This window comes from Tympanuchus pallidicinctus, unplaced genomic scaffold (genome assembly GCF_026119805.1).
Source record: "Tympanuchus pallidicinctus isolate F22 unplaced genomic scaffold, pur_lepc_1.0 scaffold8, whole genome shotgun sequence".
In the NCBI taxonomy this organism is placed as follows: domain Eukaryota; kingdom Metazoa; phylum Chordata; class Aves; order Galliformes; family Phasianidae; genus Tympanuchus; species Tympanuchus pallidicinctus.
This window is the reverse complement of record NW_026294802.1, coordinates 6,977,854-6,990,552: the sequence shown is the minus strand read 5'-3', so window position 1 is coordinate 6,990,552 and position 12,699 is coordinate 6,977,854. Positions and strand designations below refer to the sequence as shown.

At 38.9% G+C, this 12,699-nt stretch overlaps 1 protein-coding gene across 6 annotated transcripts in view; it reads left to right on the top strand.

Moving 5' to 3' along the window:
• DGKI (diacylglycerol kinase iota) overlaps nucleotides 1-12,699 on the top strand; it is a 214,458-nt gene that overhangs the window by 161,614 nt on the left and 40,145 nt on the right. For all 6 annotated transcript variants that reach the window (XM_052668696.1, XM_052668695.1, XM_052668698.1 and 3 more), the window contains 3 exons: nucleotides 576-616; nucleotides 2,168-2,295; nucleotides 2,911-3,036. In XM_052668696.1, coding sequence (XP_052524656.1) covers nucleotides 576-616; nucleotides 2,168-2,295; nucleotides 2,911-3,036 — 295 coding nt within the window. The remainder of the gene's footprint in view (nucleotides 1-575; nucleotides 617-2,167; nucleotides 2,296-2,910; nucleotides 3,037-12,699) is intronic.

Genomic DNA, 12,699 nt, shown 5'->3' with positions numbered 1-12,699 from the left:
GATAAAATAGTTCTGCTTTTAGCGATATATATTATTTAGTAGTGCCAACATTCATATTAGGTACTTTGTTTAGTGATTCCTCCCTCCTTTAATTTGTTCACAAGTAGAATAAATTTTCTTTGAGTGTATCAGTAATTCACACTGAATATTTGAGCATTTGTTTTACAAGGAATTCCCAAGCATATTATTGTTTTTTAGATTCACTGTTTGAATCAATCATATTGGACCTATCAGTTTTATGATGTTCTTGCTATACTGTCATTGGAAGAATGCAGCTCTTTCTGTCATGAATTTTAATATTAGTAGTTCTTATATAAATCTGAGACCCTATTTGTCTGTGTTTTAAATAATTATTTCAAGTAAATTGCTTCAATGAATACTGTTTTGCTAAATCCCATCTTTAAATTTGTTTTTCAGTAGAATGGGACTATAGAAATAATGAATGAATCAGATTGTGTTGTGGCTTCACTGACACAGAGGTTTTCTTACATGGTGCTGATGCTAGCTCAGCCCATCTTGTTCATATAGTTCTGCTTACACTTGCTTTGTTTCTGATTGTTTATTTATCTTTGCAGCAACTTCTGCTGATCGTTTTTACCGCATTGACAGATCTCAGGTAAATCTCTATTTGGTTACTGCTTCTGTAGATCTTTTTTAAAGCCATGCCAGATACATCTTAAAATAAGTGATTTGCCATTGCTCCTGTGCACTCTAGAATGCTGATGATTTCTTATGAAAAGCAGAGAAAAAATTCTGGACCATTTTTCAGTAGACATAATTTGCATCATTTCACTGAGCTCACTGAAGTTTTGTATCTGCTAATCATGTGGTTTTCTTTTTAGCTACCAACCTGATACACAAATCAGTATATTCTACATTAATCATCCTTATCAGATCTTAGTAAGGGTATCTGTGCTACATTAGTGTGTTTGATTTTATCTTTTCACTGATGTTTTTAGACACCAGAAGTCCTGGTCATGTGTGTGACAAGAAATAACTGTAGAAACGAGTGTGATGGAAGCCGAGAATTATAAACAGAGCTGTATCAAATATTCCCAAGAAAACCCAAAACAACACGTCGTTTCACTAGATTCAAACCATGGTGTAGATCTGCCAATCTGAATATATTTTCTGAAAGACACTTTGAAAATTTTACAGAGCTTTTGATGTTTCCCAACTTATAGGCAGAATTGACCAATTAGTGGCTCAGCATGAAATGTAAACTGTTGACTTACGCATTTGTCATTTGCGTCTTGTTTCCCTGAGAACAATGTAAGCTGTTTTTGAATTATATGAACATCTGCAGATTGTGGTTTATTTCAGTCAGAAGGAGCTGTGAATTTAGCTCAGAAGCCTTGGGTTTGGTGTTGCATGTAGCTGCCAAAGGCCTTTGCATGCAGTCATATAAATGCGTTGATGAAGTTGCACTTGAAAATTTTGAAAGTAAGGATGAAGAAGATGCTGCTACAGACTAAACCAAGCAATGCCATTTCGTTTTGTTTATTCTGCATTTTTCTAATTCTGGCTCTGCACAGTGTCATCTTTCCCTCCTACTCCTTTGCCATGTGTTTCCATAAGAAAAAAAAAATAAAAAATACTGTGTGATGGTCCCTGTGCACAAAATGTGGGAAATTATCCTGCCCATCCTCCTACTTAGACAGACCTTCTCATGCTCAGTATTTCTGAAGGGGACTTCTGTGCCAATAAAACAAAAAGAGGAATTGAAAAAGAGAGCTTTGTTAATGAAGATGCAAGTCCGGAATGTACAAGCAATTGAGTTTTTAGAGACTATCTCCAAACAATGAAAAATCCCATCATCTGAAACCTTAGGTGTTGGTTCTTAGCTGGACACGTAAGACTCAGTTTTTTGGGTAGGCCTCCAATTTTCAGTGGAATAGTGTTGATGGACAGAAGTCACTGAGCAACAGCCTCTTAAGCATTGCTGTGAGTGTGAAGCTTGCTGGCTGGGAATCTTGTTTGGCTTAAAATCTAAGGAGTGCTTATTGCTAACTTGACGGTGTGTTTATGTATGCATTTAAATACACAGACAAGTGCCGTAAATTCTTTTCAGCCTGATGTATTCCCAGATTTCCTATAGCTAGCTGGGCTTTCTGAGTGAACGCTGATGCCACAGGTTCATTATTTGTTCATTATATCATTCCAACAGGAACATTTGCACTTTGTGACGGAAATTTCGCAGGACGAGATTTTTATTCTGGATCCAGAGCTGGTAATGTCACAGCAGGGGGGGACGCCACCTGGAATGCCTGATCTGGTAGTGGAGCAGGCCTCTGGGTGAGTGGTGCTGGGATTTGGCCTTCAGCAGCCACAACAGAATTTGGCATGTCTTTTCTGATCCCCTCTGCTGAAAGCTTGGGAGGTACAGGAAAGTGTGAGATCTGGGGGCAGAATCAGGGGCAGCAGTGATAATTACAGACTTGGAAAGGACATTTAAGGTCATCTAGTTTCAGCTTCTCTACTATGGGTGGTGTTGCCACCCATGGCCCCATCCAACTTGGCTTTGTACACCTCTGGAGATGGGACCTCCACAGCTTCTCTGGGCAGCCTGTGCCAGTGCCTTACCACCCTCTGATGATGAAACCTGTATCTATCAAGTTATGAAACCATTCTCTGCACTGTTAGGGCTCTGATACAAATATTTGAGGCCCTGAAGTCCTTTGAGTCTTAGAATTACCGTGAAGTGTCTTTGTTTCTGCTTGTCCTCTAGGCAGACTAGAAATGTTCCTGTTCCTCTTCAGGAAGAGTCTTCTAATCATGGTGAATTAATCTAAGCTAGCTTGCAACAGGCTGAAAAATACTGGGGATAAACAAGCATAAACGAACTACAAAGCAGAGCATGTGAAATAATTTCTGGGATTTAAGCCTTGTTTTTCCTTCTTCCCTTCCTAGAATATCAGATCGGTGGAACCCTGCTGTTAGAAAGAGGATGCTGAGTGACAGTGGCCTTGGCAAGATTTCCCCGCACTACGAGGTACCTGACAAACAAAAGGACGCCAGCCAGGCCTATATGCTGCAGTAAGAGCCCTCTGCATTTCTCTGCTTGATGACATATTGTCACCATCACCACAGACAACTCCTACTGCCTTCTTTAGATTTAAAGTATTGCGCTGACATGCTGAAACAACAGATAATCCTGTTGTTTCTTCTCTTTTATTCCTCACTTCTGCTCATTTCTGTTTCTTCCTTTCTTTCCAATATTTATATGTTTTTGTCTTTGTTTTTCTGCCCAGATAAATAAGAGGGAAGGGACAGGTTAGGGACATGGTGGCTGTTTCTCTCCAGAAAGTAGAGTTATGAGCTCATATGAGCATATTATTCATTATTCAGGTGGGCAAGCTCTGAAGTATGTTTAGTCACTGTCGCATTTGTGGCAAAGCTGATAGTTGTATAGTAGATTAGGCAGGGGACTGCCATAGAGAGAAGAAGATATTATTACAGTTATGGCAGCTGAAAGCTGCTCTGGGAGGGCTAGCTTTTCTCCTCAGTTTCCTCCACAGAATTTCTGAATGATTCAGAATTTAAAACAAACTTCATATATGGCCAGTGACAACAGGCTCCTCACTTCATGCTTGTCTGCACTGAGGTAGGCTGTATTTCTGGGAGGCGATTGCAAGAAGATGTTGAAAGAGAGCGAAGGGCTGGAAAGTGAGTAATATGCTTTCTGTGTCCCTCAGATTGTATTACTAAAATGGAAAGTTTGTGCCTTCCTTCATCTGACTCATTTTCCCATCTACGGAATACAGATAATGTTGCAGTTTCACCTTAGAGGAACACAGCGAGGGTAAATTTCATGGTCACAAAGAAGCTCAGATGTTAGGCAAAACTCTGTCGGAGATACTTAGGAGAAAATTAATCACTTTACATTCCGTGCACAGTTTTGATAGTGGGGTATAAATGAACCTTGAGGTTGTGTACTGCATATAAAGAATAGAAAGGGATAATAAGTGGGTGTTTTTAAACATTGAAGAAAGAGTCCACTAGAAGAATGTAGTACATATCAATATAATTGAAGACTGTCATAATGTATGTGTGCTACCGAGCTGGAGCATGATGTTCAGATAACATGTGCTCTGGTATTTTCAAGCTTTTGAGTTCTTGTCTTTCCAATTAAATGCGGTTTATAATCTGCTATTTTAAAGAAGGAACTTAGCGTACTTTTATATTTTTAGCAGCTGAGAGTGGTTCATAGGTTCTTTACAGAAATTTCTCTCTTCAGGTAATTTTTTTCATTTAAAACTTGCTGAGAGATTTTATCGAGTTCTCTAAAGTAAAGTTCCCTAAAAAGGAATATGGCAGAGCACAAAGGGGACACCTCCTCACACTCAAGAGTTTCCCATGGACATTTTGAGAGTCACCAGTGTTTTATATTTGTCTGAACTATTGTGTACCACATCTAATTCAAAGCATGAGATCCTATATTCTGTCAGTAGGGCAAATGGAGTAGGACTTGCTGTGATAGAATGTCTTTCAGTTGTTCAACCGAGGTTGGTCATTTCCCTTTCAAACATGAGTTGAAAGTTACCCTCCTCAGATGTTATGAGCAAATTAGGTTGCAGTTGGTCACAGTATGGGTGCAGGCTATTCAGATTGTCTCTGACATTGCTGTATACAAGCTCCTTAAGATGGAGTAATGCGTTCTGAGAAATGAGGAGTATAACTAAATAGACAAAGTTTGCTAACAGACTTCAATTAATTAAAGAAGACAATATGTGCTCTCAAAATCATTCTGGTGTGTGACATTGTTGCTGATCACAAACTTTTGGTGTAGAAAGTTATTTGACTGTAATGGTTTTGTGGAAGTGATCTTTATGAGAAAACTATTTACACTATTATTTTTAATCAGGTGAGCTTTATGTTAATTAATTTTCAGGTGGCATTTAACTAACAATCATATTTTATGTTTTGCTCTTCCTTCCCCTACCCTTTCCAAAGACTCTTTGATGTGTGACTGACTGATAAGTAGACAGCAAAACCATGAAAATCAGCATCTTGATGCAGTAGCCAGGAGCTGGGGCATGTTGTATATTAAAAGGAACATCAAATCAGTGTCAAAGGTGCATACAGCACCAGTGGGAGGACAATTTCTTGTAATGCTGGTGCTTGATCTTGAAAACAGCCAAGTATTCTGGACTGACTCCACTGAAACATGTAATTGGACTCTTCCTTTGAACATGAGTGGATTCACCATTGATTTATCCTGTGATCTAATGGTGCAGTGAAGTGGGCACGACCACTGACTCAGAGCCTATTTCATCCGTTCATTATTGACCATTTCTCTTTCTAGTTATGTTTGTCAACTTGTTATATGATGAGAGATAGAAAATAAAAAACAAACAAGCAACACAACTACACACAAAAATGAAAAAGTGATTAGTTCCTTGTTAGATGTTTAATCTGTCTTTTAATTGAAATAACCAATTTTCTCATTGTTACATTGTTATATTCCCATTGTTACAGCAGTAATAACTACTCTTCTAGTATCTCACCATTCAGCATACATAAAGGAAACGTTATTACAAAGCTGCTAGATGCATTGTATGAACTGAGTGCATAGCTTGTGAAGGGTGGTTGAAGGTTGGCCAGAGTGCCATCTGGCCCTGTCAGAGGGAGGAAGAAAAAACACCTATAGGGGCTGGAAGCCCTTTACACTAAATAGACATTAATTATCTAGCAATATCACCCAGGCACTGCTTTATGAGGCAATAATAATCTAGTTCATAAGAGGGAAGCAGGAAAAGGCTGACTGCCAAGTGTTTTAACTCAACCACAAAAACCAGATAATTGCCCAGAAAATCAGTGCTATTGTACAGATGTTAGAAGATGTTTGTTATTTTTTAAAAAAAAGTGAAATCTGTGTGTGGTACAAGGGGAGAACATCAGGGATCAAAGCTTGCATACAGAAACAAAAAGGAATGCTCATGAAGTAGAAGTCAAGAAAATATTGAAGCCACTTGTATTTGAACATGTTGTGCAGGAGCTCCCTGGTGATACTGAACATTTGAAGGTTGAGAAGTTGATGAAGGATTGAAAAAATCCAAGTGTTTCTCCAAAACTTTTGCACTGGAAAACTCAGTGCCAGCTCTTAAATAAGCAAAGAAGTCTGTTTTGGTAGTAAAATCTGGATTAGTTCAGATTTAGTTTACAAGCTTAAGCTATATAAGTAAAATACATATCTTAACTGCCTATTTGTACAGCTGTATAAACGTCTTTTCCCAGACATTACATGAGTAGTGGTTACTTTTGAGCAAGTCTTGTTTGTGAGACAGCATAGGTCATATCTTACTTTCACCGTATGCTTGTATAGTCCCTAAAATAGAATTATTAATTAACAAAAAGCAGTGTCCATTTGTGCTCAAGTGCATATTCTTTCCCTTATTTTCTCTTAAGCACTTTTACAAATAGTTTGTAAGGCATCATTCTTGCTACCTTAAAATGGAGCATGAGAAAGACTTGCCTAAATTGACTCTCTAGGTCTTGCAAGAAAATTGGTAGTAAAAAAGGTCTTAGTGAAGGGAAGGATAAGAACTCAAAGAGAAAATATGATGTAAAGAGTACTGAAAATGTTTCAGGGACAGGTAAATATGTGTTAAATAAGAAAAGTACTTTGAAGAATGTGAAGAAAAAAAAGGAATTAAAGTATGTAGCAAGTGGATAAGAAATTGTTTTGAGTGAAAGCAAAGTTCCTCACTAAGATTGAGTGGTAAAAACTGATGCTCCTCAGTGAGAGACACGGTCTTGTATTATGAAAGCTCTCATTATTGTCAGTGTAATGCAGTCACAGTAGTTAAAATCTTGCTTATGTTCTAGATGGAAGCTAAAAATTATCTATCATTAGGAAGCCTTTTCTCCACTTGCTTCTGTAAACCTTCCCTGACTCTCATTGCTGGAGCAGTTCTTGACAAAGAAGACAGCTATTAATTGTTTTATTCTCTTGGGCCCAGAAACTGGGAATAGAGAATTTCATATGTTCAGAAACCATTAAGTGCATGAGGAAATCCTGGCATTTTGCTCTGACATCTGAGGAGACAGAAACAGGACTAGGGAAATTGTCACCACATATCAACAGCAAGGTCTCCTTGGAGCCTTCTCTTCTCCTGAGAAAGAACAAGCCCAGTTCCCTCAGTATTTCTTCATAGAAGAAATGCTCCAGCCCTCTGTATCTTAATGATCTCTGCAAACAGACAAAATCAGATGACTCTGAAAAACGTTTAACATGAACTTTTAGCAATTTCTTCTTTTAAGTTATTGAATTCATGGAAGACCTCATTTAATTACCACTGTCCTCATTCATTAGCAGGATTTGATGTCACTGCTGCCAAAGTCTAGCTGCACTTACACAGAACTGGGATGTAGAAAAGTCATATTTGTTACTTATTAAAATTTTTGCAGCAGTCATTAATGTTTGGTACATACAGATCCTAGACACATTGTCTTGGCAACCCCTTTACCAGTAATACTGAGTTTTAAGACCTTGTCTTTTGCTTTTCCCATTGTTAGGAGTAATCAGGAAAAGAAGGAACTGGAATTTTGATTTGATTTGTTTGTGTAAGACTTCATTTTTGAATGTGAGTGCAGTGGAGATAGCATTTGTTTTCTTCCAGAAATAAGTCTCCAGCTTGTGCTGTTGAGGAGCTGAATTGCAAAGGGGTTTTATCAACAGCACATCTGAGGAAGCAGGTTTGTGTTTCTGCTCCTTCAGTGCGTGATGGAAATAGAATAGTACATCCTGAACTGCATCCTATAGTACTTATTACCAAATGATTTCATTTTTTAAAATGTAAATCTCCAGAGTGGATTGGGTGGGAGTTTAGCTTCCTCTTTTCACACCCACCTGTCCCTAAGCACTCAGATTGAGGGCTCTTAATGACTTTTGTTGCATCTTAACACCTGATGCACAGCGGAAGGTCTTCACCCTGCTGACAAATTATTTTGGCAGACAGCGACATGCAAAACATTCCCACACACCATGAGACTACAAATTGGCCTCTTTAAAGAGATCTTGCTTCTTGACTGGCAGGCTGCCTTCCAAAAGAGAAGTGCAAGAGGTGCAGCTCTTCTCTTCTCTTCTCCTTTTGTGACCTTAAGCTCAGAATACATAGGTTCTTGACAAAGGGATCTACTTATCTCGATGTTGAAAAAATCAGCTACCATCTCACTTGAAAACAGTTTCCAAATATTTCTAGTAAATAAGAAGAGGAAAATGAGTTTTCAAGGTGGAATGTAAGTTTTGGAGTGTATTTAAAGGGTAAAATTGATGTTGACAGAGTACAGATAGCTAGGTGCCTCACTTTTAACTTGTTTGCTGTAACAGCTATTAACCTACATTTGTTCTCTGGCTGATTGCCAAGGCCAAAATAGAAAAGCTCTGTGTTTTTTTTGTCCTATTTTCTTGTTGTAACACATTAAGTTTCTTCTTTCCTCTCTTTCTTCCTTCCCTCCCTCCCTTCTTTCTTTTCCTTATTTTTATTTTTACCTTTCATTTCCATTCTGCTTGCTTAGTTTAGTCACTGGAGTAAGGAGCAAAATCTATACTGAGAAGTATGGCAGATGTATAGCATGGAAGGCAGAGAAACATATCAAGACAGTCACTTCCTGTATAATTGTTTTCTGTTTGACTGGGTAAAAGAAAGTGACATTTGATAATTTGATCTTTAGGGCTCTCTGCTTTCCCGAGAGCATCAAGTGTGTTTGGTAAATGTAACTGGCAAAAGAATGACAGTGTGGAGCTGATGATTCCACTGTGGGATATGAATATCCCCATCTTCAGCTTTATGGAGTGGGAATAGCAGATCCAGGGCCTCCAGAGACATACATTACCAACACTGGAAGAGGGGCGAGCTAGCTGGGTTTACTCATGTTATACAGAATGACCGACAGAAAGGGTGCCTATGTTTTTCTGAGCTTGCTTTGAGCATTCTTAAATGCAGGATAAATAACCTCCAGCACTGCAAGCTTCCAGTCCAATAAATGCTGGAAAATAAGTGAACCTTCTAGTTTTAGGTAACATGTATGTGTCTATTTCTGTGTACTTGTTACCTATATGCAAGAGTTGAAGTAAGACGGAAAGAACCATCCAGGTCTCAGATTTATGAGCATTTTGCAGGAAAAACAAACCTGTGTCCATGTTCTCTGTTGCTGCCATAAAGAGCGGCTATTTGCTTGGAGAAGAGACCAGTTCTTATCATGCTCTCATTCAGTACTTTTTTCCCAGCCTTGATGATTCTATGATTCTATGAAACCCAAGACTAATAAGCTTTTAGAGGTTCAGGGCATGGTCCTGATCTGCAATGCTGTGAGATGTAACATGTGCATCAAACAACAAAGAATGTCCAACCTTTCACAGTAAGTCATCTCATAATCTGCATTCAGACTTTATTTATTGATATTCTATTAATATTATTAGGTTTTGGCTTAACAGGTTTGTAGAGATAATTAAAATGTAATTTGGTAAAAACAACCAAACAATCAAACAAAAACTGCCCCAGATCATCACGTAGAAGTGCTACTTTGGTTTACCTGACCTATGCTCCAAAAAGTCAAACCTTTGCTAACTTTCTCCAATTCTTCTGGTATCTACATGTTCGAATTTCAGCTGTAGCTGGAAAACTGGAAGGACAAATGTCAAAATACGATACAGAAAAAGCTAGAAAAAAAGCCATCACATAAAAATAGGTCATTTTTTGAGGATTGCGATTTAATATTTTGGACCCATAAAATTTGGACTGTTTCAATGACAGTGGGAGCAATATTTTGACATCAATGCTCACTCCAATTATGGGGGAACTCTTCAGTTTGTCTGGGAATTGCTGAGGTTGGGTAGCCCATTCCCCAGGCTGGGTGTTTCAGCATGGCTGCCTTTGTTCTTCCATGTCTTGGATGCGGGTCCTAGGCCCCTGACTGCAGCTTTATATGTGAGGATGTAGAAGGCTCTGTCTCTTCTTGAAAAGCTGCTGAAGCATGTTTTGGGTGAGAGGAGAAAATTCTGAAATCTGGAAAGTAGTCAAAGGAGTAGGGAGAAAAGTTGTCCCTGATTGCCTGCTGCTCCTTTGTGCTGTGAAAGAAGCTCTAACACCCAGCTCTTTGTCTCTGTAGCTGAGACTGAGTGAGCATTTAGCAGTTCTGGCACAGATGTGTGTGCCTAAGAGGGAAATACATGAAGAGTGAGGCTGTAGCACATATCCTTGCTGTGGTTCCTGGCAGTGTCAATGGCTATGGGCAAGGAGGGACAGATGGACCTGGCTAAAATATGCCTGCCAAGAACTGAAACCAGAGAGCCAGAAGTGGCTTGGAGCCAGTATAACTCTGACTCCTAGATTCTTGTATCTCTGCCAGGCCTCTAAAAGCGTAGCACAAAAAAGCCTATCTGAAACTCCTATTACAAAGATTTATTCTCCATTATTTACCCCATAGCAGGAGTGTAAGGGGCTCAGCAGATCTGCACTGCGTAGGATTATAGAGGGGTGTGTGTTATGCAAATTAATTTTTTTTTTTTAATTATTTTTTATTTTTTATTTTTTTTTAATTAATGATAAGCGGTGAGGGTTACTTACTGCTTAGCACTTGTGAAAACCAGGCCACTTATTTATGAACATAATCGCATGAGTCCTTTTCTGAGGGATTCTTATGTTTCAGTCTCCCTTCTCTAAACCACTAAAGGCAATTTACCAGGAGTCACTGGTTTGCTTTGTGGTAGCAAATGCATCACTTAGGGCAGCTTCTAGATTATTTAGAAATCCAAGCTGGCCTGTCATTATTCTGGATGCTGTCTCAGGATACCAAGCAGCTGATGTGCTTCATCTCCATCCAACCTGAGGGCAAAGCTGGGGATGTGATTTCTGAATCAAAGTGCGCTAGGAGTGTGGCTGCCATGTCTTTTCAGTTATGAGAATGAGTCCTTTCTCTGGGTTAAATAGAAAGCCACTGCTTTATTTTCACCTTTCCTCCATCCCACTCTGCCAAGATTTGCTGAACAATTGACAGAGTGGGTCAGTGAGGATTTTGAAGATTTAGTTCAAGGCTGGAAATGGAAGAATACTTTTTCAAAGAGTTTTGGATCAGGATCTTTTCAAACTGAATGTTTCACGTTCCCCTTGAGGTACTTTGGTGTCATGTGGTGATGAAATAAACGGGAGGCAAGTATTAAAAAAGAAAATCAATAAACATCCTGGATCACTCTGCAGTGATCCTGATGGTCACCTGGAAATGCCTTCCTTTCAAAGATGCAATCCAGCATTCTTTGGTTGTGTTTTTGATGATGATTCCAAAGAAAAGCTATCTATTTCAAGATCAACATATTAGAATGCTTCTCTATCTTTTTCTTCTTATAAATTTTTAAGTCAATGTTAAGCACACTTGGATTTATATTTTGTTCTGCTCTGAAAATCTGTTCTTTCCTTGTCAGGCAGCAGTTCCCAGGGCATTCCTCTGGGTGTCAGTACAACTTCAGGTATAACTGTGTTGTGGTGCTACAGGCCTGCCTTATCTGGAAGTCTTTTACAGTTGACAGGGAAATACAGTAGATGTTAAGAGAGGAAAAAACCAAAAAAGTTAGTAGTGAGTCAAGATACAAAACAATATGAGGGACAGATATGTCTGAGACACAACAAGGGGATACATCAGAGCTGCCCTGATTTTCCTATGAAACACCAGACCACCTGAGTTGCTGGGCTAGCCATGAATGTATGTGCAGGTATCATAGAATCATAGAATCTCAAGGTTGGAAAGGACCTACAAGATCATCTAGTCCAACTGTCCTCCCATTACCGTTGCTACCACAAGCTACTAAACCATATGTCATAGCTTTTCATCCAGAATACAGGTAGAGGCAGGCTGTAGGAGGAAGCTACAGAGATGCCAGGAAAACTGCTGATCTTTGCCCTTAATGGAATTAGAAAAAAAATTAGACTCTCCAGACTGTTGGTACAGATTGACAGGATATGTCTGAATAGAATTCTGTAAAATAATAAGTAACTTGAATGGATTTTTTAGATTCAGGAAGCACTGCTGGTCAACATTTTCCCACATGTGAGAGACAGTGTTGCCATTGTCTGAGAGAAATACTTTTTATAAAAGAGTGACAAGAAAAATGGAATATTAATAAAAGAAAGCATTGTAGAGAGACTTATAAAATTGCAAAAAATGTGTTGGAAAGGACCTCTGAAATGCGTCTAACACAACTCTCTATTTGAAATTGGTCCTGTTATAGATATTCAGATTCTTGTACAGCTGAGCATTTAATATCTGGAAGGCTGGAGATTCAACAATGTCTTTGCACAACCTGTATCCCTCTTTGGTCATCCACATAATGTTTTTTCTAACATCCAGTCTGAATTTCCCATGTTCCAGCTTGTGACTGTTGCTTCTCATCCTATCTTTCCTCTTCCTTTTTACTTCAGAAAGGCTGTGGCCTTGTATTCTTTATACATTTGCGTTAGATAGTTTAAGGCAATAAGATTTCCCCTGAGTCTTCTTACTGCATGACTCCAGTACCTTCAGCCACCTCTGATGTGTCCTCATCATCTCTGTGACCGTTCCAGTTCAGTTTGTCAATGTCTATCTTATTCCAGGAAGCCCCAACCTTGGGACAAAACACCAGGTACAGTCTCAGAGAGTAGAGGGGAAAATTCCTTTTCATTTACCTTATGTTTGTTGTGAATACATCCCAATACATAGTTAGCT